Genomic DNA, 24,596 nt, shown 5'->3' on the forward strand with positions numbered 1-24,596 from the left:
TTAAAGGTAGGACACAACTTCAGAGTAAGATCCCTGTTGGCAAGCAGAAGCTCATTTCATCACTTAGGCAGCAGCTGTACATGCACTGAACTCAGCGGGGCTTACATTGGAGTAGAAGTGTAGCACTGCACTGTTTACACAAGATGCCAGGAAAAGTTCTGTGCCAAATTCCCCCTGGAGAAAAAGTGGAAGACCCCTTTGCTCTTACAGGCATGGCCAAACTTGGCCCGCCAGATGTTTTGGGACTACAATCCCCATCATCCCTGACCACTGGTCCTGTTAGCTAGGGATGATGGGAGTTGTACTCCCAAAACTTCTGGAGGGCCAAGTTTGGCCATGCCTGCTGGTCTAGCACCTTTGTGAAAGAGAGTCTTTCTAGCACTATCCTAAGTCTTATTTACTCGCAGAAGGGCCACTACATTCAATGAAGCTTCACTTTCCAGCAAGTGTCCGATGGCAGCCATAACTAAGGATTAACCCACCAATATATCACGGCCACTGGTCCCATCACCTCCTGGCAAATAGAAGGGGAAGAAATGGAGGCAGTGAGAGGTTTTACTTTCTTGGGCTCCATGATCACTGCAGATGGTGACAGCAGCCACGAAATTAAAAGACGCCTGCTTCTTGGGAGAAAGGCGATGGCAAACCTAGACAGCATCTTAAAAAGCAGAGACAGTTATAGTTAAAGCTATGGTTTTCCCCGTAGTGATGTATGGTAGTGAGAGCTGGACCATCAAGAAGGCTGATCGCCAAAGAATTGACGCTTTTGAATTATGGTGCTGGAGGAGACTCTTGAGAGTCCCATGGACTGCAAGAAGATCAAACCTATCCATTCTGAAGGAAATCAGCCCTGAGTGCTCACTGGAAGGATAGATCCTGAAGCTGAGGCTCCAATACTTTGCCCACCTCATGAGAAGAGAAGACTCCCTGGAAAAGACCCTGATGTTGGGAATGATGGAGGGCACAAGGAGAAGGGGACGACAGAGGACGAGATGGTTGGATAGTGTTCTCGAAGCTACCAGCATGAGTTTGACTAAACTGCGGGAGACAGTGGAACACATGTGGCCCACAATACTACATAATCCAACAAGCACCGTTTCACGCAGGGACCCTAGCGACGCAAAGGGGACCTTCCCCTCTTGCGTGCCTCCGTCATGACGCACTCTGCTCGCCACCCCCCCCCCACTCCCCTTGCGTGCCACTATAGCAAACGCTCCCGCTTCGCTTCTCTTCCGCCTTCTGGGTTTCCCGATTGATTTTCGGGGAGGCCAATGGCCGCTTCGCATCTCCTATGCCTCAGCCAATAGAGAGGCTGGGTGGGCGGCGCGTTCCGTCCCAAGCAGCAAAGGCCCCGTCCTGTGCGTAGCGCTGAAGTCAGGCAGCGGACGCGGCGCGAGGGGAGGGTCGCTTTTAAAGGGCCAGCTGCGGAAGGAAAGTTGTGCGGAGAGTTTCTGTTAGGTCCTGTCAGAGGGGTATTTAAACGGCGCCTTGCCTTTGGTGGGCTGTGGGGAAGGGGGGCGGGAATAATCCCAGGAGCCGCCGGCCGCAGCCATGGAGCAGGCAGCGCCCAAAAGGTAACGGCCGAGGGCCTCCCCGGTTCCCGAGAGGCCGCGGGAGCGGGCGGGGGCGAGTTTTATTTTGGGCGCAAGGGAGGAGGAGGAGGAGGAGGCCAGGCTAGGCCGCACCGCGCAGCTCCCGGGCGCCTCCCTTGACGCTCCGGCTCCGGGTTCCCGGGGAGGCTTCCCGGTGGATTCGCCCCCTCTGGCCACCATTTCCTCCCCGCATCCCCCTGCTGCCAGGCCTCCCTCTGAGGAGGGATCCTGAGTGTGTGTGTGTTTCAAATGTACACTTCCCACCTCTTAAAGACATCTATTATAGCATTAGCTAAGCGTCGATGGACGCCCCATCATTGTCACAGTTTTGCTGTGTGAATGCGTGTAAATACACGTGTACATTTCCCCCTCCCCCAAGCCGATGCCCCATGTGGGAAAGCAGGGGATGCCCCATCATGTCTGTTAAACACACACACACACACACACACACCACACACACACACACAGACATGATGGCCTGGATCATGCCTTCCCCAGATCTCTGTGCCTCAGAGTGGCACAGGTTTGGGCTAATATTTCCAGGTAGGCACTAGTAACGTGGGATGTGTACTGCTTGCCTTTCATAGCAGGAATTGTGGCATCTCCCCCCTTTGCCATTCTTTTACAGTGGTACCTCACTGTAAGGTCCGTTCTGGAGGTCCATTCTTAACCTTAAACTGTTCTTAACCTGAAGCACCACTTAGGTAATAGGGCCTCCTGCTGCTGCTGCGCCGTCAGAGCACAATTTCTGTTCTCATCCTGAAAGCAAAGTTCTTAACCTGAGGTAATATTTCTGGGTTAGCGGAGTCTGTAACCTGAAGCGTATGTAACCCGAGGTACCACTGTACTATGATGCTTGTGGGTTTGACAGTTTTGTTAGAGGACATTAAGACATGACTGGTTTGCTTTGGGTCAGTCTGATGACATGCCCCCTCGGTGTATATAGTCTTCATAGTCCCAACAGAGGGATAAAGACCCCACACGTGGTCCCATCTGTAGTTCATGTAGGAGTGGGGCAGAAATTAATTTCTCTCTCATACTTGCATGTACGCCACCCACTTTAGACCTCCCTGCCGGTTCTTCCCATGGGGCATAGAGAATGTTGCATTTTTCTGAATGTCCTTCCTTTGGTCCCCTTGGAGGAGGCCTGCTGAAACATCTGACCTGTATCTTAGTGAAGGGGTGTGGGAATAGAAGTTTGGGGAATTACGGCCTGTCTGCATTATTACAAATCTTTCTGGAAGTGTATGTTTGAAACAGACAACGACAGTAGGTTCTGGCTCATTGTCAAGAACATGCTTCAATTTAGGCTATTGGATTTCGTTTACTTAAGTTATGGATTTAGGAGAGAGTGCTAAATTGTGAGAAATGAAATCCCTGAAGGGACAGCATCTATTAAAAAAAACAACCACGATTTTGGGAATCTTGTAATACACACAACTTATTTTATATTTGAAAGATTATAGGAGGTAAAAACATACATACCCTAAAAGCTATGTTTATTGGTATATTACTGTATATTTTACCTCATTGTATCTGTGGTGATCTGTTGGGTTGGGTAGATAGTGATCTCAAGCTTCCCTTTCCAGCATCTACATAGGAAGCAGACTGTAGGTGTTCTGTATGCCCTGTTATGTGCACTTTCTTAGGATGTATTGAATCTTCAAGTTGACCAGGACTAAAAACAGATTATATATTTTTTCCTGTAATTGATAGATTATAAACGTCTGTCATATTTTTGGGTTGGGGAGATGCTGATTTTAAATTGTATTCAGACAATTTCCTAGCTGTTTTTTTAGTCCAATATTGGCTACTTGGATGGCTGGTTGCTGTCCACAGATAGTATTTCCCATCACCTGCTTCCTGATCTCTTTAATGCTAGGGATTGGCGCTAGAACCTTCTGCATGCAAAGTATGTGCTCTACTATTGAGCTATGTACTTTCTCCAACATTAAAGTAACAGCTGCAAGCTTAAAGTAACTTGCAGCGGAAAGAGGTTCAGTGATGGCTGGTGCTGTGATCCACACATGGCTAGCAAACCCACTTTGCAATCATAGTAAGGTATGTTAGGGCTGCCAGCATTGATGCTGTTATTGTGAGAAGGCAGCCTTTTATTTAGCAACAACTTGCTTGGTAGCCATTGGTGACTAGAAGTTTTATGCAGGCGTGGAGCAGACTGACAGAGGAGAGATGGAACACTTTGTTTCCCCTTCCCTTTTCATACAGTGGTACCTTGGGTTACAGACGCTTCAGGTTACAGACACCGCTAACCCAGAAATAGTAAATCAGGTTAAGAACTTTGCTTCAGGATGAGAACAGAAATCACGCGGCAGCGGCGTGGCACAGCTGCATTGGGAGGCCCCATCAGCTAAAGTGGTACCTCAGGTTAAGAACAGTTTCAGGTTAAGAATGGACCTCCGGAACGAATTAAGTTCTTAACCTGAGGTACCATTGTACTTGGTTTCTGCGCTAGCCACGGAAGAAGAAAAGCCCTTTCCTGGAATATTACTAGCCTCTTGGCAGTTAAGCTTGCTATGGTTAAAAGTAAATGAGCAGCATGTTGGTGCATGGGGAGAAATCACAGCTGCTTCTCTTCCACTCCTGTGCTAAGCCATGGCTAGGCTTAGCTTTATGTCTGAACCTGGGCTTGTGGTTTGCCTCTCTGTAAAGAAACCATGCACCAAGTTTTGTTACTGGCTTACATAGGAATGGTAGATGTGGTTAGAATTATATGCAGTATAAAGTATTTTTATTTTATTTGTGGTAGAATTTGAGCATTTCTAACAATGGCAAAACGTAATATGCTTTTTTGAGATTGCACCTCTTTAAATTGTCTTTACCTTTCAATGTGTTGTGTTATTTTACAATTGCAATGCTTAAATTATTAATCATCAAGAGGTTTTTTTTGTAGTTCATGCCTTTTTTCATCCATAAGCTTATATAAACTTCGATTCAAGGTGTTTTTTTTTACATTTAGGAAGAAAATATTCATTCCTGGCTTTTGTAAACATGAGAACTGCCTATGATTTCCATATATATTCTCTTCTCTTCCTATGTTTTTAAATTAAGGAAGCTGTTTGTTTTTACATGTGGTTATAAATATTCAAGTATTCATAAGCAATTTGTTCTGCTGTAGACTAGTTTTCTTAACTCCATTTCTTGGGTCAGATGCCACTTTTAATTTAAAATGAACATGGGCCAACAAATGTCTGCAACAGATCCTTGTAGTGAGCATAGAGACAACACAGCAATTAATGGAAATTCCCCAGCTTCATTTAGAAACTAAATACAGTTTATTTTAGACTAACTTTGGCATGTAGGCTATGTTAAAAACTTCTCCCGGTTTGCATACTTTCATGTGCTGTATAAAACACAGTTTGGCCAAAGCAGATTCAAAGGATCAAATATACAAAATGATTCCCCCAAGCAAGTAAGAAGAATGAAGTTGGGTTGTAAGAAGAGGTCTAGAATGATTCCTTGGGCACTAGTCATCTGGCAAGTCATTCCGTAAGCCTGACAGAAAAATGGGGAAATCAATGCTACATTGGACCCAGTTCTGTATGAACTGCATCAAATATATTGCAACTTCATAAAATAGATGCGGGTGGCACTGTGGTCTAAACATAGAGCCCAGGGCTTGCCGATCGGAAGGTTGACGGTTCGAATCCCTGCAACGGGGTGAGCTCCCGTTGCTCTGTCCCAGCTCCTGCCAACCTAGCAGTTCAAAAGCACGTCAAAGTGCAAGTAGATAAATAGGTACTGCTCTGGCGAGAAGGTAAACGGCGTTTCCATGCGCTGCTCTGGTTTCACCAGAAGCGGCTTAGTCATGCTGGCCACATGACCCAGAAAAACTGTCTGCGGACAAACGTCGGCTCCCTTGGCCAGTAAAGCAAGATGTGCGCCGCAACCCCAGAGTTGTTTGCGACTGGACTTAACTGTCAAGAGTCCTTTACCTTTACCTTTTTACCTTGGTTCTCGAACTCAATTTGTTCTGGAAGTACGTTCAACTTCCAAACCAAGGCACGGCTTCTCATTGGCTGATTGGCCCCGGAAACAATGCTAACAGCCAAAACGGATGTTCAGCTTCCAAAAAGCGTTCATAAACCGGAACACTTACTTCTGGGTTTGCGGCATTTGGGAGCTAATTTGTTCATCAACTAAGCCATTTGGGAACCAAGGTACCACTGTAACTCAGCTGGAATTTTTTTTCTGTGAATTTGAATCTGCTGCTTCCCAAGAGGTGCAAGGTTTCAGAACCACCACTTCCACTGGTAAAATAATGTAGATTGTTAAAATAGGTACAGTGCTGTATAGTCCCCATGTGTGGTGCTTTTGTAGTAAGAGATAAGTATATTTTCTTCTTTTTGAAGAGATGAGGTATTGAATCTGTGACAAAGGAATTTCTTCAAGTCAATATAGTGAGTGTTAGGTTGATTTTCCAGAGCTGTATGTAATTTTATATATTAAAAGTCCCAAAGCTATTTACGATATATATAATACAACAAAACGCAATAAAATTTATTAAAGAATGCAGAAATTCAGTTCAGTAACAATTATAAAAGCACCCAGATGTGGGATTTGGGCCCCAATCATGTTACCTCTGGTTACGTATTTAATTCGTTCCTGAGGTCCGTTCTTAATCTGAAACTGTTCTTAACCTGAGGTACCACTTTAGAAAATGGCGCCTCCCGCTGCCGCTGCGCCGCACGATTTCTGTTCTCATCCTGAAGCAAAGTTCTTAACCCAAGGTACTATTTCTGGGTTAGTGGAGTCTGTAACCTGAAGCGTATGTAACCTGAAGCATATGTAACCTGATGTACCACTGTACTGTGCATGGTAGTAACTCTTCCATCACCACCTGGAAATGGCAGGGATTGACTTGATGCATGCAAAGCATGTGCTTTGGTGAAGAGCTCTATTTATCACCAACTTAATTGTGAAGTTAATTGTGAAGCCCTGATCTGATGTCCACTAGACCACACAGGCTCTCATGAATTATTTTAATTTTTATGTCTGTTACTACATATCACACATGTGAATGAACGGAAATAGTGTTCCTTAAATAAAATGGCAAAGTAAATGCCATCCTTTTCCTTTTTTAAAATCAAAGCACCATGTTGTGATAAGATTGCATTGTTATGTGGGCAGGACTGGGTAGTATTATAGAAGAAGCATCTCAGCTCTTTGTACTTTTTCTGAATGTTCATACATCTTATACAACTTGCAAGGGGATTTCAGGCAAAATTTTCATTGGTTGATTTCTTCAATTAGCTTCGTTTTTGATCAACTTAGCTTCCTGATTTCATGAGGGAACTTGCAATACAGAAGACAAATATCTGCGTTGGTGACTTAGTGGTGCATGTACGTGAAAGGGAAATGATACCAATGGGATGACTGTTCTTCTGTCCTTGCTTTTTCCTTGGACAGATGTTTCTTCCTCCACTGCTGCCTCCTCAAACCAAGACCCCTACAGTACAGTTCCCCTTTCCATGTTTGGCCCTCATTCAACTCCTTAACACTTGAAAACCCTAGTTCTCATTTTAAAACCAACATAAAAGGTTAACTGGATATACACGTTTAGAGCTAGCTAGTTTCTGGTCATCAGTAAACAAAGTGCAACTCTGTAGCTCTGTACTATTATTGTACTAGTTTTTTAGTCGTCATCTCCCCCCCCCCCGCTCTTATGAAGCACGAAAGCAGACTACAATTTCCTCATCTTCGATTGGGAGGGTCTCCCCACTCCAAACATTTGAATTTGAATTTCTGGTGGCAACTAAGACTCATCTGGCAGCTGCTTCAAGTGTTCAGTTTAATCATTTTACAAAATAGGCTCTCGCCTTTTCTGGGACTGGAAGTATAACGTTAAGATACTCACAGAACAGGGCTGGAGAAAATATTGAGATTGAACTGTTCTGTCCTGCGTGTCCAGAACATGAATCTTTTGTAAGAATTGAAGAGCAGAGGAGGTTCTAGAACTTCTGGGTATGAGGTTAGACAGACTCAGTATAATGCCTTTCTGTAGGGGATGCAGTGGTACCTCTGTTTGCGAACGGGATCCGTTCCGGAGGCCCGTTCGTAACATGAGCAGAACGCAACCCGGAGCGGCACATCTGCGCACGCGCGGGTTACGATTCGCCGCTTCTGCGCATGCGCATGCGCGAGCCGCGAAACCCGGAAGTAACCCTTTCTGGTACTTCTGGTACATCACCGCAGGACGTATCCTGAAAGAACATAACAGGAAGCGGACGTAACATGAGGTATGACTGTATTGTGGTTCTTAACTGTTGTCTAGTCATCAGCAGGAGCATATGTCATACATGAAAGTCTCATGAGGCTGGCATGCATTGGTGTGCTGATAAGAACTTAGAATTAAACAGTAGGAATCAAATCATTAAGCAGCATTGCAAGCAAGTTCCAACATTTCACTAGCCTATACACTCCCCCAACCCACCCACACATTCCTGTGTGTCCCACGTTGGGAACCATGGATCTAGGGGGTGTGCAGGGGAAGAGAAGGAGAAAATGTTCTGTTGCCCAAGGAAAAATCCTTGCATATTTGCGCAGTGCTTTGTTGAATACGACCCAATGAATCTACAATAAGAAATAGCAAATCACTAATTTTTGTTTATTTAAAATATTTTTGATAGCAAACTGAAAAAGCTAAGCGAAGACAGCTTGACTAAACAGCCTGAAGAAGTATTTGATGTATTGGAGAAGCTCGGTGAAGGGTATGTATTACTTTATGTGCTGCAGAGAGGTGGGATGGTTGAGAAGACTCTAAACAAAACATCGCACAAACACAGGCAAGAATAGTACAAGTGACCTAGAGCTGGAAAAGCTTCTTTATTTGGACTAGTGCCCACAGCCAAGAAATATTTTGGAGTTGTGGGAAAGCTCCATATTACCCATGTGAGTGTAACAATGCTCTGATAGAGATTTAAAAATAAAAAATGAAATGAAAATACGATTTGATGATTTTGAGTGGAGAAGGGGCTAGTTATCTTTTCTCCTGTTAGCCATGCTTATGTTCCAGATTGCATTTCTTCTTCATCCCCACAACTCTTTTCCTTTGTATGCTTCTAAACAGGTGTTTTGCCCCTTAAGTCAACTTCTGTTGCTGTCATAGCTGAAGCTGCCACTATGTGACCTCCCTATCCTCCTTTCTCTTTGAAACATCAACAAGACCTAATGCAGGTTAACTAGCATTTCTCACAGAGCAAGGAAATATGTTAATGCTCACACTCTACTGCAGGCATAGGCAAACTCTGCCCTCCAGATGTTTTGAGACTACAATTCCCATCATCTCTGACCACTGGTCGTGTTAGGTAGGGATGATGGGAGTTGTAGTCCCAAAACAGCTGGAGGGCCAAGTTTGAGGAAGCCTGCTCTACTGAAAAAAGCATTGACTGAGGCCTGTTTCATGGGCAGCAATTTGCTATGTGGGTGTCGGTTCCATCTAAGAAAACGATGTACTTCCTAAAATCAGAGAATACTATTGAGATCTTTAAATTCATTACTTCTATTGCACAATTCTGTGGTTGCTCTCCATTTGTGGAGTCCTCTCCCTGTGGAGGCTCTTCTCCCAGGCCTTTGGCTAATTAAACAATCTATGGCCTCTTAAACTGTGTGTGTGTGTGGGGGGGGGTTATTGCTTTTGTTTGTTACTATGCTCAGCATTTTTATGTTTTTATATTGTAAGCCACTCTGTGATCCTCAGATAAAAGGCAGTAAAGAAAACAAACAAACAAACAAACAAACAAACATTTAAAGCCAGGGCATCCTGTTTTAGAGGCATGTGAAAATGAAGCCTCTACAGTGAACAAATGTGGCTTTTGCATTAACTATTTATAGGTTGGTTTGAATGAACTGCAATTTTATTATTCAGAGCTTAAATTAGTTGGAAACTGTTTTCTTTTCTAGGTCTTATGGGAGTGTATTTAAAGCCATTCATAAAGAATCTGGTCAAGTAGTGGCAATTAAGCAAGTCCCTGTTGAATCAGATCTGCAGGAAATTATTAAGGAAATTTCTATAATGCAACAATGTGACAGGTATGAAGTACATACTTATTGTGAGAGCTCTTCTGCCTTTTTTTTTAATGCCTAAAGTATTTGATAGTGTAAGTTTGAATCTGCTGAGAATTTCAAGCTGAAGTTCAAAGTCTCCTTTAAAGTCTTCACAGTTCAGTTATGAGAAATGTGGATGTTTTATTGGGTTTTTAATCTTGCTACACGCCTTTCCTACCTACTGGCTAATGCAGTTGGGTGAGTGGAAGAGGACTGGTGCATCCTTTCTTCTTTCTTTGAAGTATTTTTATGCCTTGGTGCTGACTCTGGTGCCCTGACAAAGCTTGATCATGTTTCATGTTCGTTATTTATTTATGCATAAATTACTGCTGAATGAAGGAAAAATATTCTCAAATGCTATACGCACAAAAGTGCAAAGATCAAAAGAACATAGAACAAGGTTGCATGGTAGGGTAGTACTGTGTAAACAAAATTGTTTTAAGCTGACTTCTAAGGCTGAACACAGAGGACCCCTGTCTAATATACAAAAGCAATGAATTCCACAGTTCATCTCAGAATTGACATCAGGTAGTTACAGTTCAGGTTAGATGCAAGGTAAATATTGGAATGAAACGAATAGTGGACCAATTTGTTTTTATTTAAAGAAAGGTTTCATTGAAGAATGCTGTTTAGCACAGCAAATATGGTGATGCATGAATACATACCGTATTTTTCGTCCCATAGGACACTCCGTCCCATAGGACGCACCTAGTTTTTTGGGGGGGAAATAAAGGAAACCCCCCTTTATTTCCCCCCCAAAACCAGGTCGGGGAACAGCGGGATGGCGGCGCTGCGCCTCCCCGCTGTCCCCCGAGCGTGTGGGGCTGGCCAATGTCTGCCCGAAGCGCAGGGCGCTTTGCTTCAGCGCGTCCTGCGCTCCGTGCAGCAGGCTGCTATCCGCAGCCTAGGGAGCCCTGCGGGAACTCCCACAGGGCTCCCTAGGCTGCGGATATCTGCCCGGCGCGAGGGGCGCTCTGCTTCAGGGCGCCCCGTGCGCCGGGCAGCAGGCTGCTATCCGCAGCCTAGGGAGCCCTGCGGGAACACCCGCGAGCTCCCCAGGCTTGCTGATAGCTTCCTGAAGCCTGGAGAGTGAGAGGGGTCGGTGCCCACTGACCCCTCTCGCTCTCCAAGCTTCAGCGAAAGCCTGTATTCGCCCCATAGGACGCACACAAATTTCCCCTTCATTTTTGGAGGGGAAAAAGTGCGTCCTATAGGGCGAAAAATACAGTAAATGCTATCTAGGAAACTTGCATGTAGGGTGGTTAACAAAAAATCCCAATCTCCCTTTCCATTCATCAATGATATAGTGGGGTCCACTACGCCTCATTTGTGGTCTTCCTTAGTGCATGGGTGTTTCTGTTTTTGAGATGGCATTGAATAGATTTCCTTGGACTAAGAAGCTGGAAATATGTCTGGAGTAGTTTGAGCAAAGAGGATATCCTCCTTCAAATAAATGTTTACAGTCTGCCCTATCTCATGGATTGAGAGCAGGTCGTATCTTGGTGTAGGCTTCTATGTTTGAATTTTTCTTCAGCTGCTTTGAGGATTCTATTTAGCTAGCAAGGGCAAGGCAGAGGAGCCAAGCATCAAGATGCTGGAACTCCTTTAAACTATACTGCAGTTATTCACTGGTGATGAGAGCCTTGGTTCTTCAGATGAGGCAGTAAGAGGGATTAAGTGGGGTTTCCATCCATGCAGAAGGTTGGCAGTGATAGGTAGATAAGGGTGTGCCCTTAGTAAAATATTTGTGAATCACTCCCTTGTAAAATATTTGTGTGGAGAATACCTCTCTTTCTTTAGAGGCTTGCTTTTTTATCAGTGAAGATCTTTATGGACAAATGCAAATGCCCCAAAACACACAGTAGTTAAAGTAAGACTAACTGACCTGAATTAGAAGATTGCAAGAATGTTGCTCAGCTCTAAATATTTAAATATCATATATACTTCGGCAGGCTTTTATCATTTGTTTTTATTGCAGTTTGTTAATCTTTAGTGTAAGGTCTTCAGAATTTGTTATGGAGATTGTCCCAAAATATTGTATCCTAGGAATAGCACAATTGTAAGGGGCAAGGTTTAAAGTCTGTCATATATCGCTGATAAGGATGAAATGGGATTTTATGATGTATTTATTCAGAGTTTGGTAGATCTCCGGGTTGGATTTGGATGGAGATGTCCTGTTGACACTGATATGTCAGTAGTAGTAGTTGTGCTTAACTCAGTAGTGGTGAGAGATAAAAGTTAAGCACTAAAATCTAGAGGCAACGAGAGCTCCTTGACCTAGGGAGAAAAGGAAGTCTTAAACTCTCTTAAGCAAAGTATTAAACTCTCTTAAGCAAAGAGACTAATGCAGCGTGGTGGCACTATGTATTTAAAATTCCTAATTAATGGAGATAATTTCCTTATGAATAGATTGTAATATTGTCTTGTATGTTCAAATACATATTTTATGGGGCTTTTTAGATACAGTTACCTTAATCAGGTGACATTTAATATAGTGCAGAAGCAGGTGTCTGTAAGTGGATCGCTTGCTGCTTGGGAGTATGAATAAAAAAGAGGGATTACATATGAAGTTGCCCTGGGAATGAATATGTAGCGCCAAGCAAATGGTTGCCATTATCCATGCTCATGCTTTTAACCAACAATTTGGCTGGCAACCATGAGCAGTAAGATGTAGATTGGGGGCAGGAACATATTGGCTTGTTATCTAACCATTGGTGTTTTGTGAGCTCAAGGGCTTTTGATTCCGTGAAGGTGTCCATTGATGGAAGAGGCTTGGGAGGTGATTTTTGCTAATTTCCCCCTCCCCTTGTAGCCTTCATTGTCCCTGAAAATTTGTTATGAAGGGTAGGGGGACCAACCAGAACAGATTTTTCTGGGATCTGCTGGGGAAACCAGAATTAGGATTCTTTTTCTTCTCTTCTAGTTTGGTATGTGACATGGGTGGGGAACATTTTTCAGCTTGAGGGCCACATTCCCTTCTGGGGGCCTTGGAGAATGGAGCTGGGGGAAAAAGTGGGTAGAGCAATGAATATGATTTGTACCTTCTACCCAGTGCTTTTTTCTGGGGGTAAGCAGGTGTACGCATACCCCTAAACATTTATTGAATCTTTGTCCTTTGTCCAGTATTTATTTTTCCTGATTTGAACTATAAAATGGTGATTTTCTTGAGTCGAAATGAGAGTACCCCTAAACATTTTTAAAGAAAAAAAAGCACTGCTTCTACCATAGGCTAGTTTCTACAGTCACATGACCCTCTCTGTTCGTCATCTAGGCAGGCAGGCAAGTAGGCAACTTTATCAGAATTCAAGGATTCATTCTGGCCAGGCAGAAACACTGAAGGAGGCTTGTGAGGTGTGTGGCCTCTGGAGAAAATCCTGAGGCCTCGAGAAATGCTTATAGAGAGGCCTAGGAGGCCTTAGTGTGTGACTTTTTTATTCATATACAAAAATGGCGAGCGGTTATCTATTTTGCAAAGGACGCAGGTGGCCCTGTGATCTAAACCACAGAGCCTAGGACTTGCCGATCAGAAGGTCGGCGGTTCGAATGCCCGCGATGGTCCCAGCTCCTGCCAACCTAGCAGTTCGAAAGCATGTCAAAGTGCAAGTAGAGAAATAGGTACTGCTCCGATGGGAAGGTAAACGGCGTTTCCGTGCGCTGCTCTGGTTCGCCAGAAGCGGCTTAGTCATGCTGGCCACATGACTGGAAGCTGTACACTGGCTCCCTCGGCCAATAAAGCGAGATGAGCACTGCAACCCCAGAGTCGGCCACGACTGGACCTAATGGTCAGAGGTCCCTTTACCTTTACCTATCTATTTTGCACTCTTAATTATTAGCACGTGCACCAACATCTTTAGTTCTGTTTTCTAAATCCTATCATAAAACTCAGGCAGCTGCTTGGAAAAATGATACCAAGCTCTGATTCTAGCAAAATTTATCGTGGACACTACTGCTTCTTAATATTCTTGACGGTTCACATCTGTATGTTGATAACCCATGTTTTTGTGTTCAGCCCTTATGTTGTCAAGTACTATGGCAGCTATTTTAAGAACACAGACCTGTGGATTGTTATGGAGTACTGTGGAGCTGGTTCCGTCTCGGACATAATTAGATTACGTAATAAAACGGTAAGTGTTTAATTATTTTTTATAAAATATTGTTACTTTTGCAGTTGTTTGCATGCATAAAAAAAGTGTTCCCAACAAAGATTTATTTACTTGAGGAGGATGTTCATAAGGGCCCCATACTTTCCCTGTTTACTTTTATATTAGTTGTTAGTGATAGTGATTCTCCTGCTGCTGTTTAAAGTACAATAACATGCCATGACAGAGTCTAATAATCTTTTCAGACCATGTCTAATAAAAATGTAAGAATTTTATGAAAGGGAAATATGACTTATCCACTGTTTTTTCAGAGAACCACAGACTTAACCTTGGCAAATCAAATTACTAGTATACTAGTATATACCAACATGTCAGAGGAGTAAGGCTGAGTCTCTTGGGTTGCTGGAATATGAAGCAGCCCTGCATCAACCAATCTTCATGGCTGTTTATAAGGAAGAAGATATTCTCTCTCTTTTATGTGGTGTTCAAGCTGTAGAGGACATTAAAGTAAAAAACCATATTTGTGGGCTGGTAGGAACATGAACTGGGATGCATAAAGTAGGAATTTGAGTCTGAGAAGCTGATGCTCAGTCAGTGGTTGTGATCCTGACTCAGGAGGGTCATGGAAGGGGCAGACTGGCAAGAGAGGAAACCCTTTGCTGGCTGCTAGGATGAGGGTGCAAATTCAGTTGTATTTATAAGCTGATGTTCATTATTAACATTAATATTTATATTTATTGCCAGGCTGATAGTTTAAAAGTTTAAAGATCATAAACTTTCAATGAACAGATTCTGACTGTAGTTCATAAGCTATTTGGCTCTTAGACCTTTGTTTTTAAATGTGAAATTCACTGGAAAACACACACACACATTACATTTGGATGTCAGTGCTTGTTCTTGAGTTCCAGTCACAGTTTGGAGAAAAACAAACCACGGGCGTAGCTTCCTCTGTCAGGACCTGCTATCTACCATTAAACCATGGTTTATTTAAAACAATGACTTATTGTTATACATAAATCAGACCTGTATCTGGTTCAGAATGATAGTTTTACCTTTTCTCCTCTCTTTATTCTCTTTAAAATTATTTGATATGGTAAAATACAAGATCAGTTTGTCCTCCTTTCTTTCCTATTGCTAATTATCCATGAAGGAAATAATGAAACCACTAGAAACTACCTAGTAGAAGTAAACTCAGTGTCGACAATTTTAGTTTAGTCAAGAATTTCATAGAATCATAGAGTTGGAAGGGGTCCTTAGGGTCATCTAGTCCAACCCCGGGCAATGCAGGAATCTCAACTAAAGCATCCATGATAGATGCCCCCCAACGTCTGTTTAAAATCCTATAAGGATGGAGAGTCCACTTGAGACATGCTCGAGTGTTGTGGGAAGAAAGAGAGAAAATGATGGACTGACTGGTTTATGATTTCATATTTAGAAGCACATATATTATATCCATCACAAGGAATTGGAGCTTGGAAGTCAGACTAGCCTTGCAGCATACATATGACTAGGAATGACTCAGCCTCTTCTCACATTTCCAGTCATATTTCTTCTATATAGCTGTCCATGGATATGTCCTCACAGACTAGTGTTTCCTAAGTGCAGCCACCAGAATCAGTGTGAGCTCAGTCCTGTGCTCCTGTGTCTTGGAGGCTGTGTGCTAGTCAGAATCCCAGCAACATAGCATTTACTTTGATTTTCACAGTCTGACTTCTGGTGGAAGCATCCTAAGGCTGAAGGAAGATGTCCTGAAAATGTGGGTCCTCATAGTTAGGCCATGAATTCTGTAATCGGAGATGGAGCAGTTCAACCATCTAGACTGATGAAAATGGCGTTACTTGTATTTTAATGACGCACATGGATTTGGGGCAGTATTTTGGCACTGTTTTATCTATTCCTTTGCTGCCCTATAAACATATTCTCAGGGCAGTTTACAACAGAGATAAAAATATTAAAGCTATGTACAATAAATCAACAAAACACATTAAAATACATAAAAAACACGGGCCATATAAAACTTATTTTAAAGCAGCAATATATTAAAATTTTTGGGGTGGGTGGGAATAAAAAATTACTTGCTTAGTGCTGAATGTGTTCAAGGTTCTTAGTATCTACCTTAAGTAGATCCTAAAGTTTAGGCAGGTGTATAGAGAAAGCTGATCCTTCAGGTACCCCAGCCCTAAGCAATGAAGGACCTTAAAGATCAAAACCAGCAATTCAAACTCTACTGCAGTCAGTAAATACACAACCCAAAGGGCACATTGTCAGAAAATAATACAATCCTGTTTTGATAAATTGGGAAGACAGGGAGAATTGTATCTATAACAAAATAAAACAAAATAAAACACAAGCCAGGCTTTGAGTACATTACAAACTCTTACACTCACTTTTCATGTCCTGTTTGTTTAGGTCCTCTGTCCACAGTCTTTTTTTGTGGGACCTCTGCTCCTGTTTGATGCTTGTTGATTTTTGTGGGATCTAATTCATGTTCGAGGAGGTCAAGCCATGTGGATTGGATTGCAGGAGTGGGACCTTGATTGGGGGTCTTGCTTTCTGTATTTGTAAAACATTTTGCATAACCTTATGCATGCCATATAAATAATAATTATAAGGCAGTTTGCATAATTTTGTGTTACAGTTTCTCAGTCTTTCAAATTGTTTACGTAAGTGTGTAATCAGTGTGTGTACACACAGAAGAAGAAAATGTTATTTATGTTTCTCCATAGCTTACAGAAGATGAAATTGCAACCATTCTTAAATCTACGCTTAAAGGACTTGAATATTTGCATTTCATGAGAAAAATACATAGAGATATAAAGGCTGGAAACATTCTCTTAAACACCGAAGGGCATGCTAAATTAGCTGACTTTGGAGTGGCTGGACAGTTAACTGTAAGTATAAAGTGTATGGGTAGAGTCATATTTTATAAATATGCACTGCACTTCCTACAGTCTGTTGTAGGGAGAGATGGAGCTTTTTCCCATTTCAAAGGTGCAGTTAGTTTGGCAGTCTTTGCTTACTGAAGTCAGCTTTTCTTGTGTGTGCCTTTTGAATCTTGTCCAAACTGTGTCCTGCAGAGCTTTTGAACAGTGGGTTGAGCCCAGACTTTTTGTCATGCTCAGAGCATGCGTTGAACCATTCACAGAACCAGTTCCACATGTGTCACTTGGCTGGGAAAGTAATGTAAACAATGGTTGCCTTTAGAGTTGGAGGCCTAACTCTGACAATACTTTCTCTATCCAAATTGCAAATAGACCATGTACTGAAAAATACACTGGATTATGGACTGTTGAAGTTGAATGTGGGATCAGATATTTAGGGTGCTTCATACATTATATGGTGGCAGACGTATTTGCTTAGAGAGCTGTGGCCAGTCCCAATGCCCTGGTGCATATGACGGTAATTTTTGTGTGCTTAGATGCACATTTTCTGTAAGCACATATTGCAATTACACACAGAGGTTGTGTGTGTATATGTGTGTGTGTGTGTGTGTGTGTGTGTGTACACACACACACACACACACACACACACAAACATGTGTAATGTGTGAAAAAACTATGCATGTGTTTGCAGCTTCAAATATTGTTTAATTGAAGGCACAAACATGGCCTCCAGAACATTGTATTAGACTCTTTTGTACCTATCTAAAATAAGGCAGTTTTTCTTGGAAAGATGTCTTTTAGGAGAAAGCACATTGCTGAGCTTTCTTGAGGCACTGGTGTTAAGTTCAGTTGCACATATTCCATGTGATATTATAATGGGAGAGAGAGATGAAAATACATTGAGAGATGTTAAGCTTCTTAATAATGTCATTACAGGATACAATGGCAAAACGCAACACTGTCATAGGTACTCCCTTTTGGATGGCTCCAGAGGTAATACAAGAGATTGGTTATAATTGTGTGGCAGACATCTGGTCCCTTGGCATTACCTCAATAGAAATGGCAGAAGGAAAGCCTCCGTATGCTGATATACACCCAATGCGGGTAAGAATCATACACAGTGACTTTGTTATTAATTACACGCTGTATAATGTTGCTCATTGGAAAAGTGGAACAAGTGGTTACATTGGTCATCTTGAGTTGAATGTCCAGTTGCTACTTTGATTGGAGATTTAAAACTAAACTGCTGCGAGTAAAGTGTAAATTTTATAGTGGTAGAAGGCACTAAAATATGCTACACAACAGTTAATATAGTCCAAAAGTGATCATTTACTTCATGTCGTTTAATAGGCAGCTGTTGCTGTTAATGACATGGTTTAAAATCTTAAATTTAATTACACCTGCTGCTTTGATTTCCCCCCAAAAGACAGCTACTGTCACCAAGGATATTTTGATGTTTGCTTATCTAATGATTCTGCTGTTTTGGGCATTTTAGGAGTTAATCACTTTTGCACAGGGGTGGAGAACCTGTTTCTCTCCAGATGTTGTTGGATTAGAACTCCCTTTATTCCTGGCCATTGACCATGCTGGATGGTGCTATAAGGGGAGTTAGAGTCCAAAAACATATTGAGTTTAGAACAATAATTAAATAGAGAGTAGTTTAATGTTTTCATATTTCATATTTTAGAGGCTACATGCTTTTTTTTTTTTAAAGTGATGGGTCTTATATCTATGCGATGTCGCCTCTTTTGTTCCAATAGGAAACAAACAAAGCTGTAACTATGGACCTACTATGCATGATATAATTAATTGTAAACCTATATTTATTGTCTGTTATTATTTATGTGTGCATGGAATGTGAAAAAGGCAGTGCAGCTGCTACTTTTGATGGCACTGAAAATGCATAGGCAATCTGTATTTCTGGCTTTTTGGTGATACCCTTGATCATTCCGGCTTGTCAAGGGATCAGCTGTGAAAAAGGATATTCCATCACTCATGTGTCTTGTTAAAGGGTAATGGTGTGTATTTTGTAGTGCGTGAACTGAGTTTGGAACTTGAACTATTAATTATCTTACAGAAGCAGCTGATTTTTCTTATATAATGAAGCTATTTTGGTCTTATGTTTAGGGTGAAAAGGAAACATATTTTTTTAATGATTTTTTGAATCTTAAAGAAATACGTACCCTTATTCTTGGAGACATAATGATTAGTGATGACTACAATGGTTTCTTAAAATTTAATGATATCATCCTCTTTACATCTGGGATAACTTTGACATAATTGCTTGTAGTTTCACTTGGTAATGAAAGGTAAGAGCTTAAATTATTGGAGAATATTTTCTAAGCATAATAGCTGCTTTTAAACTAAGGGTTAGTGTTTTAACTTGACAGAATGTGAATATTTGTAATGCTTGTAATCAGTCGTATTAAATCAAAAGGGCAAATTCATTTTAAAAATAACAATTCTGGCTTACATGGTGCACATGTTCTTGTTAATAATTTGTGTTCTGGTTTTTAAGGGCTTGTAAGCAGTTAATACTCTTTTGTATATTTGATACCCTACAGTTCTTCTTAATTTTTATTAGAGAGTTGTTACAGTGGTTGAGAAGAAATACACAGATTTCAGTTGTGATAGTTTTCCCAGTGTTATATGATCCAACTTCACAAGATTCCTGGACATATGTAGATGCTTTTCTATTTTGTTTTCGTTAAGACATTCAATTGATATAGGCAAGCATGAAAGCTCGGGCAAATTTTCATTGCTTTTTCTGGATCTTGCTTAGATTCTGTGGTATTTATGTAAAACACTGTTTTGTTACTTGGGAATGCATGCTGAAGTTATTCCTTATGCTATTTTGCTGTAGGCTGGTTGGCACTGCCACAAAGGTAATGCATTGCCAGTAGGCCATTTCCTTGTCAATTGCATTTACAATCTAATAGAGATATTACATGACTTTTTAAACAAGTGTTTTGGCAGGGGCGGAAATGGCAGATTCCAAGCAAACAAGCATAGCTTCCTCTCCCTAACCACACACTAGCTACTCAAGGAGTTGTACTAAATCTTGTGAGAGTGCGAAGGTAAGGAAAGGATTTCAGGTTGAAAGATGGCAATAAAAGTACTTTAGGGCTCAGTATTTGGGAATATATATCAGATCTTTGTCAAAAACCAACCCATTCTTGCTGCGGTTGGAAAGGTGTTGACAATCAGCCAATGCAGTAGGCTATTTACTATATTTTGAAATCTGTGCAGTATGCCTGGGGCTACTTTCCACACTTGATCTAATGTTACTAGTAGTTTTAGGAATGTCAGATGTAAGGGCCACCTGCTTCGTTGGCATCAGTGAATGTTCTTTTTAGATGTTTAAAACCTTTAAAATATCAACTTTTTGTGGCAGGAAGTCTCAAAGGGGAAAAGATTTACTTGGTGTAAGTAGTAGATTGCAATCTCTAGTGGAAGTGCTTCAGAGTTCCTGTTCATATCTCAGAGTTGAAGTAATGGTGAAGCAGATTGAAATATGAAAGATGGCTATAATGGGGACATTGTATAAATGTTTCTGTTCCAATATTGTGACAACTCTGTGTGGTGGGCTGCCACCAAAAACCAGCATCTCTTGTACAGGGGTAGGGAACTTGCGGCCTTCCAGATATGGTTGGACTATGGTTTACATCGTTCTTGTCCATTGGCCATGCTGTTTGGGAGCTCAACAGCATCTGAAGAGCCTCACAGGTTCATCAGCATAGTTTAGTATGACCAAACATACAGCTTGACATCACCAGACTGCAATTTCCCTTGCTCCCACAAATCATAGCCAATGAAATAGGGCAGGGTAAATTTGTGCTATTAAATTTGAGATAGTGTTATGAGTTCTGGTCCCTGCACTTTAATAAAATTATACATTAATAGGAATGGGTCAGAGCAGGACAATGAAGATGGTCTACAGTATGGAAAACAAACTCTGTGAGGAAAGACTGAAGGATCTGTTTAGCCTGGAGAAGACGGTTATTTTCATATATCTGAAGGCCTCTCACACAGAAGAGGGCAAAGTCTCATTCTCTGCTGCCTTATAGGGCAAAACTAGACCTAGCAAGACTTCAGTTACAAGACGGTCTGTTTCATAAGAAGAGCCTGTTGGATCAGGTCAAAGGGCCATTTAGGTCAGCATCCTGCTCTCACACTGGCCAACCACATGCTTATGAGAAGCCCACAAGCAGGACCTGAGTGCCATAGCACTCTCTATGTTTGTTATTCTGAGAAACTGGTATTCAGACATACACATATACAGTGGAGGGGAGAACATAACCATTGTAGCTAGTAGCTGTTGACAGCTTTATAGTCTAAGAATTTGTCTTATTCTTGATAGCTGCCAACTTGGATTGCTTTAATTACATTGGTAGAATATTGTTGGTGCTGTCACCAATGGGGGCTGCCCAGTTGGAATTGACCTGTGACAGGGCCTTTTCAGTGGCAGTTCCCCATTCACAGAATGCCATCCTTGGTGAGGTGTTTCTGTCTCCCTCTTCATTAACTTTCAAGAGGAATTAAAAAACATTCCTGTTTACCCTAGGCACTTGATGTCTGAAATACACTGTTCCTGGCAAGCCTCAGATCACTGATTGAGATAATGTTTTTAACTCTTTTTAGAATACTTAAATATATATTGATGCGTTTGCCACACTGGGCTCCTTTGAGAGGAAGGGCAGGATGAATGAATGAATGAATATTGGGAGAACTTCTTTGTAGTTATATCAGCTCAACAGTGTAACCAGTCACCTAAAGGACTGTTGGGCTATCCTTCACTGGAGGTCTTCAGGCTGAAGTTAGACAGCCTTCTGTTGGGGATGCTCTCTAGCTCTGAATTTCTAGTAGCAAGCAGGCTGTTGGATGGCCTCCAACGCTTCCCTCCAATTGTATGGTTCTGTGACTTGTAGTATGTGGAAATGTCCAGTGTGTCAAAACTTGTGATAGAGCAAAAAAGCTTTCAACATTTCCACAGTCAGTTTACTCTTTCTGCAGTACCCACATTTTGCTTTTAAAATTGAACCCCCTTCCTACACTTCTTCTGTGCTTCGGCCAGTTCTATGTTTCTACACCCAGAACTGCTTCCTTGGTATTTTACTTAGCTCTCACTTTTCTTACAATATAGTTTATGTCTTTTCATGATGAGTACTTGCTTTTCATGGTTTGGGGGATTAGATCTGATAGACAAATTTGCAATAAAAATATAAAACATGATCTCCAAATCCTCTTTTGAAGCCTTGGTGAGTCTATGTATATAGTCCCAAGATAATTATTTCTGTATATCTTACACTCTGAAGTAGGTTCTTCACATATATTGTCTAGAGAATGGCATTTGTGCTTTACCTAGTGTCACCCAGCAAATCCCTTGGAAAGTGAGGAACACCGTGGAGGCCTCTGAAGCCCAGCTGGAACCTAACCCTGGGCTTACTTTCCTTTTCCTTCCTTTATCCTTTAGCATACACCCACATAAGCTTTCCAAGAAGGCTTCAGCCCTGGTGGCACTCCAAGAAAACATTGCCAACCTTTTGTATAAGCAATCTAGCATTGCAAATTTGCCCCCCCTCTAATTTATGCTGTTTTGTCTTGGGAGAGGCTAGTAATGTAAGCTCTTGAAAACATATCCAGCGTTTGCCTTTATTGTTTTCTATACTGAAGTTGTTGGTAATGGACATGTGGACATCATATGTTCCACAAAATACCGTAGGAAGCCAATTTGAAATGTTTCCATTTGCCTTAAGTCCAATCATGATATTTATTTTTCCATGGCACTTACCCAGATTATCCATACCTCCTGCTTAGCTTGTGTCACTGCCACCATGGACTAATCTGCTTGTGATCAGTTTCTTTCCAATGTATCTTACAAGCAGCTGCCTTTTGCCACAGAACTCTTGATGCTGTTTATATTGCCATATAGCCTTAGTCTAGATTTGGGCATTCTGCTGGGGATCAGTGTCTGTATAAACTGAAAAGTTAACTTTTTTATTTTTTTTATTTTACTTTGAACATTATTAGCTATTGAATGTTACCCTTTCCTTTTTTCAACAAGCAAAGACAGCACCTGGCAACTAAATACACTTCAACATCCCCAAGGTGGTTTTGGATCATGTCTGTTACATGATTGCCTAAAACAAGGGTGGACAAATGTTCTTCTGTCATGGCCACATTCCCTTGATTAGAGGCTGTTGATATACTAACACTAGAAGCTTTCATACCAAGATGGGTAAGCTGGAGTGCGGATATATAGTGAGCATAATGGAAACCTGGTGGAATGGAGAAATTAAGTTGGACACAGTTATCTTTGGATGCAAACTCTATAGGGAATACAGAGAAGAGTGTACTTTGGAGGTGGTGTGCAACTCTACATTATAGAGTGCGCAGCCCAAGTAGCTAGAAATCCCGAACAGGGCATACTCCTCCATGGAAACACTGTTAGTGGCAATACCAGGTCCCAAAAGTAATTTTGTATTGGTGATACACTATTGCCCCTCTGGCCAAAACATCCAGGGTCTTCTTGAGATGAAGAACAAAATAAAGGAGGCATCCAAAGGAGAAAGTTTCTTAGTTATGAGTGCCTTCAGTTACCCTCACAGGCTGGTTGGGTATATCTTCCAGTTGTGACAAAGAGGTAACACGTTTGGAAACCCTAAATGACTGTGCCCACAAAGAGCTGGGCATGGAACCGACCAAAGGCAGCAACCCTGGACTTAATGTTAAGTGGTGCCCATGAGCTGGTGTGAGATGTAAGTGTTGCTGAATTGATTAGAAACAGTTACTATCATGTTACAAAATTTAACATTCTATTCTATTCTATTCTATTCTATTCTATTCTATTCTATTCTATTAATTCATTAAATAAATATCTCACTTCTGACTGGGAAAGAACCCCCAAAGCTTGATGGAAGATAAAGGCCTTCAGTAGGTGACAAAAAGAACAGAAAAAGCACCTGTTTGATTTTTAAAGGAAAAGAATTCCAAAGAGTAGGTGCCTGATATATGTTAGTAGACATCTTACAAGAAGGTGCAACACAGGCAATTGCCATGGCACTGAAAAATAAACCCCAACAAATTATGAGCAGAAACCAAGGTTTGCTCTTGGCTTGCTGTTCATGGTTTGTTTGGAGAGAAACAAATCACAAGCCTGGGTTTGAACATCACAGCAAGCCAGACACTGGCTTGTTTCCTGGCAGTCCAGCAGAAGTGGGAGAATTGTTGTTGTTTAGTCGTGTCCGACTCTTCGTGACCCCATGGACCAGAGCACGCCAGGCACTCCTGTCTTCCACTGCCTCCCGCAGTTTGGTCAGACTCATGTTTGTAGCTTCGAGAACACTGTCCAACCATCTCATCCTCTGTCGTCCCCTTCAAGTGGGAGAATAGCTGAGCAAAAACTTTTCATTCACATTAAATCACTGTTTTTATCTATGGCTTAATACAGGGTTCAGCAACCTTTTTCAGCCGTGGGCCAGTCCACCGCCCTTCAGACCATGTGGTGGGCTGGACTATATTTTTTTTGGGGGGGAAATGAACTAATTCCTATGCCCCACAAATAACCCAGAGATGCATTTTAAATAAAAGCACGCATTCTACTCATGTAAAAACACGCTGATTCCTGGACCATCTGTGGGCCTGATTGAGAATGTGATTGGGCCACATCTGGTCCCCGGGCCTTAGGTTGCCTACCCCTGGCTTAATACAACCAGCCGAGTGGGCCAATACAGTTTGTGCTTGTAGTCTAGTAAGTATAGTGAACATTCCCATATTAATGTTCCAACATTTCTTTTTCTACAGTTTTGCAGAAATTGTTTAACATGAGATTGTGTTTTTTTCACCCGTGGTCTTTCCCCCAGATTCCATGCAGAATGTTTTTTTCTTTTAACAAATGACATTGGAAAAAGGATGAAAGAATCTCTAAAGTGCAGACTTTCTCTAGTGTATTTGTTCTG

The 24,596-nt window shown here is 41.7% G+C and overlaps 1 protein-coding gene across 3 annotated transcripts in view; it reads left to right on the forward strand.

Moving 5' to 3' along the window:
• The first annotated feature begins 1,339 nt into the window (after window positions 1-1,339).
• The window catches only part of STK3 (serine/threonine kinase 3), a 103,043-nt gene continuing 79,786 nt past the window's right edge, over window positions 1,340-24,596 (forward strand). For 2 of the 3 annotated variants that reach the window (XM_053395564.1, XM_053395565.1), the window contains exons 1-6: window positions 1,340-1,574; window positions 8,240-8,320; window positions 9,513-9,641; window positions 13,666-13,780; window positions 16,483-16,647; window positions 17,575-17,742. In XM_053395564.1, coding sequence (XP_053251539.1) covers window positions 1,552-1,574; window positions 8,240-8,320; window positions 9,513-9,641; window positions 13,666-13,780; window positions 16,483-16,647; window positions 17,575-17,742 — 681 coding nt within the window. In that variant the 5' untranslated portion in view covers window positions 1,340-1,551. The remainder of the gene's footprint in view (window positions 1,575-8,239; window positions 8,321-9,512; window positions 9,642-13,665; window positions 13,781-16,482; window positions 16,648-17,574; window positions 17,743-24,596) is intronic. The other variant, XM_053395561.1, reaches the window with a different exon arrangement.

This window comes from Podarcis raffonei, chromosome 7, assembly GCF_027172205.1.
Source record: "Podarcis raffonei isolate rPodRaf1 chromosome 7, rPodRaf1.pri, whole genome shotgun sequence".
NCBI lineage: Eukaryota > Metazoa > Chordata > Lepidosauria > Squamata > Lacertidae > Podarcis > Podarcis raffonei.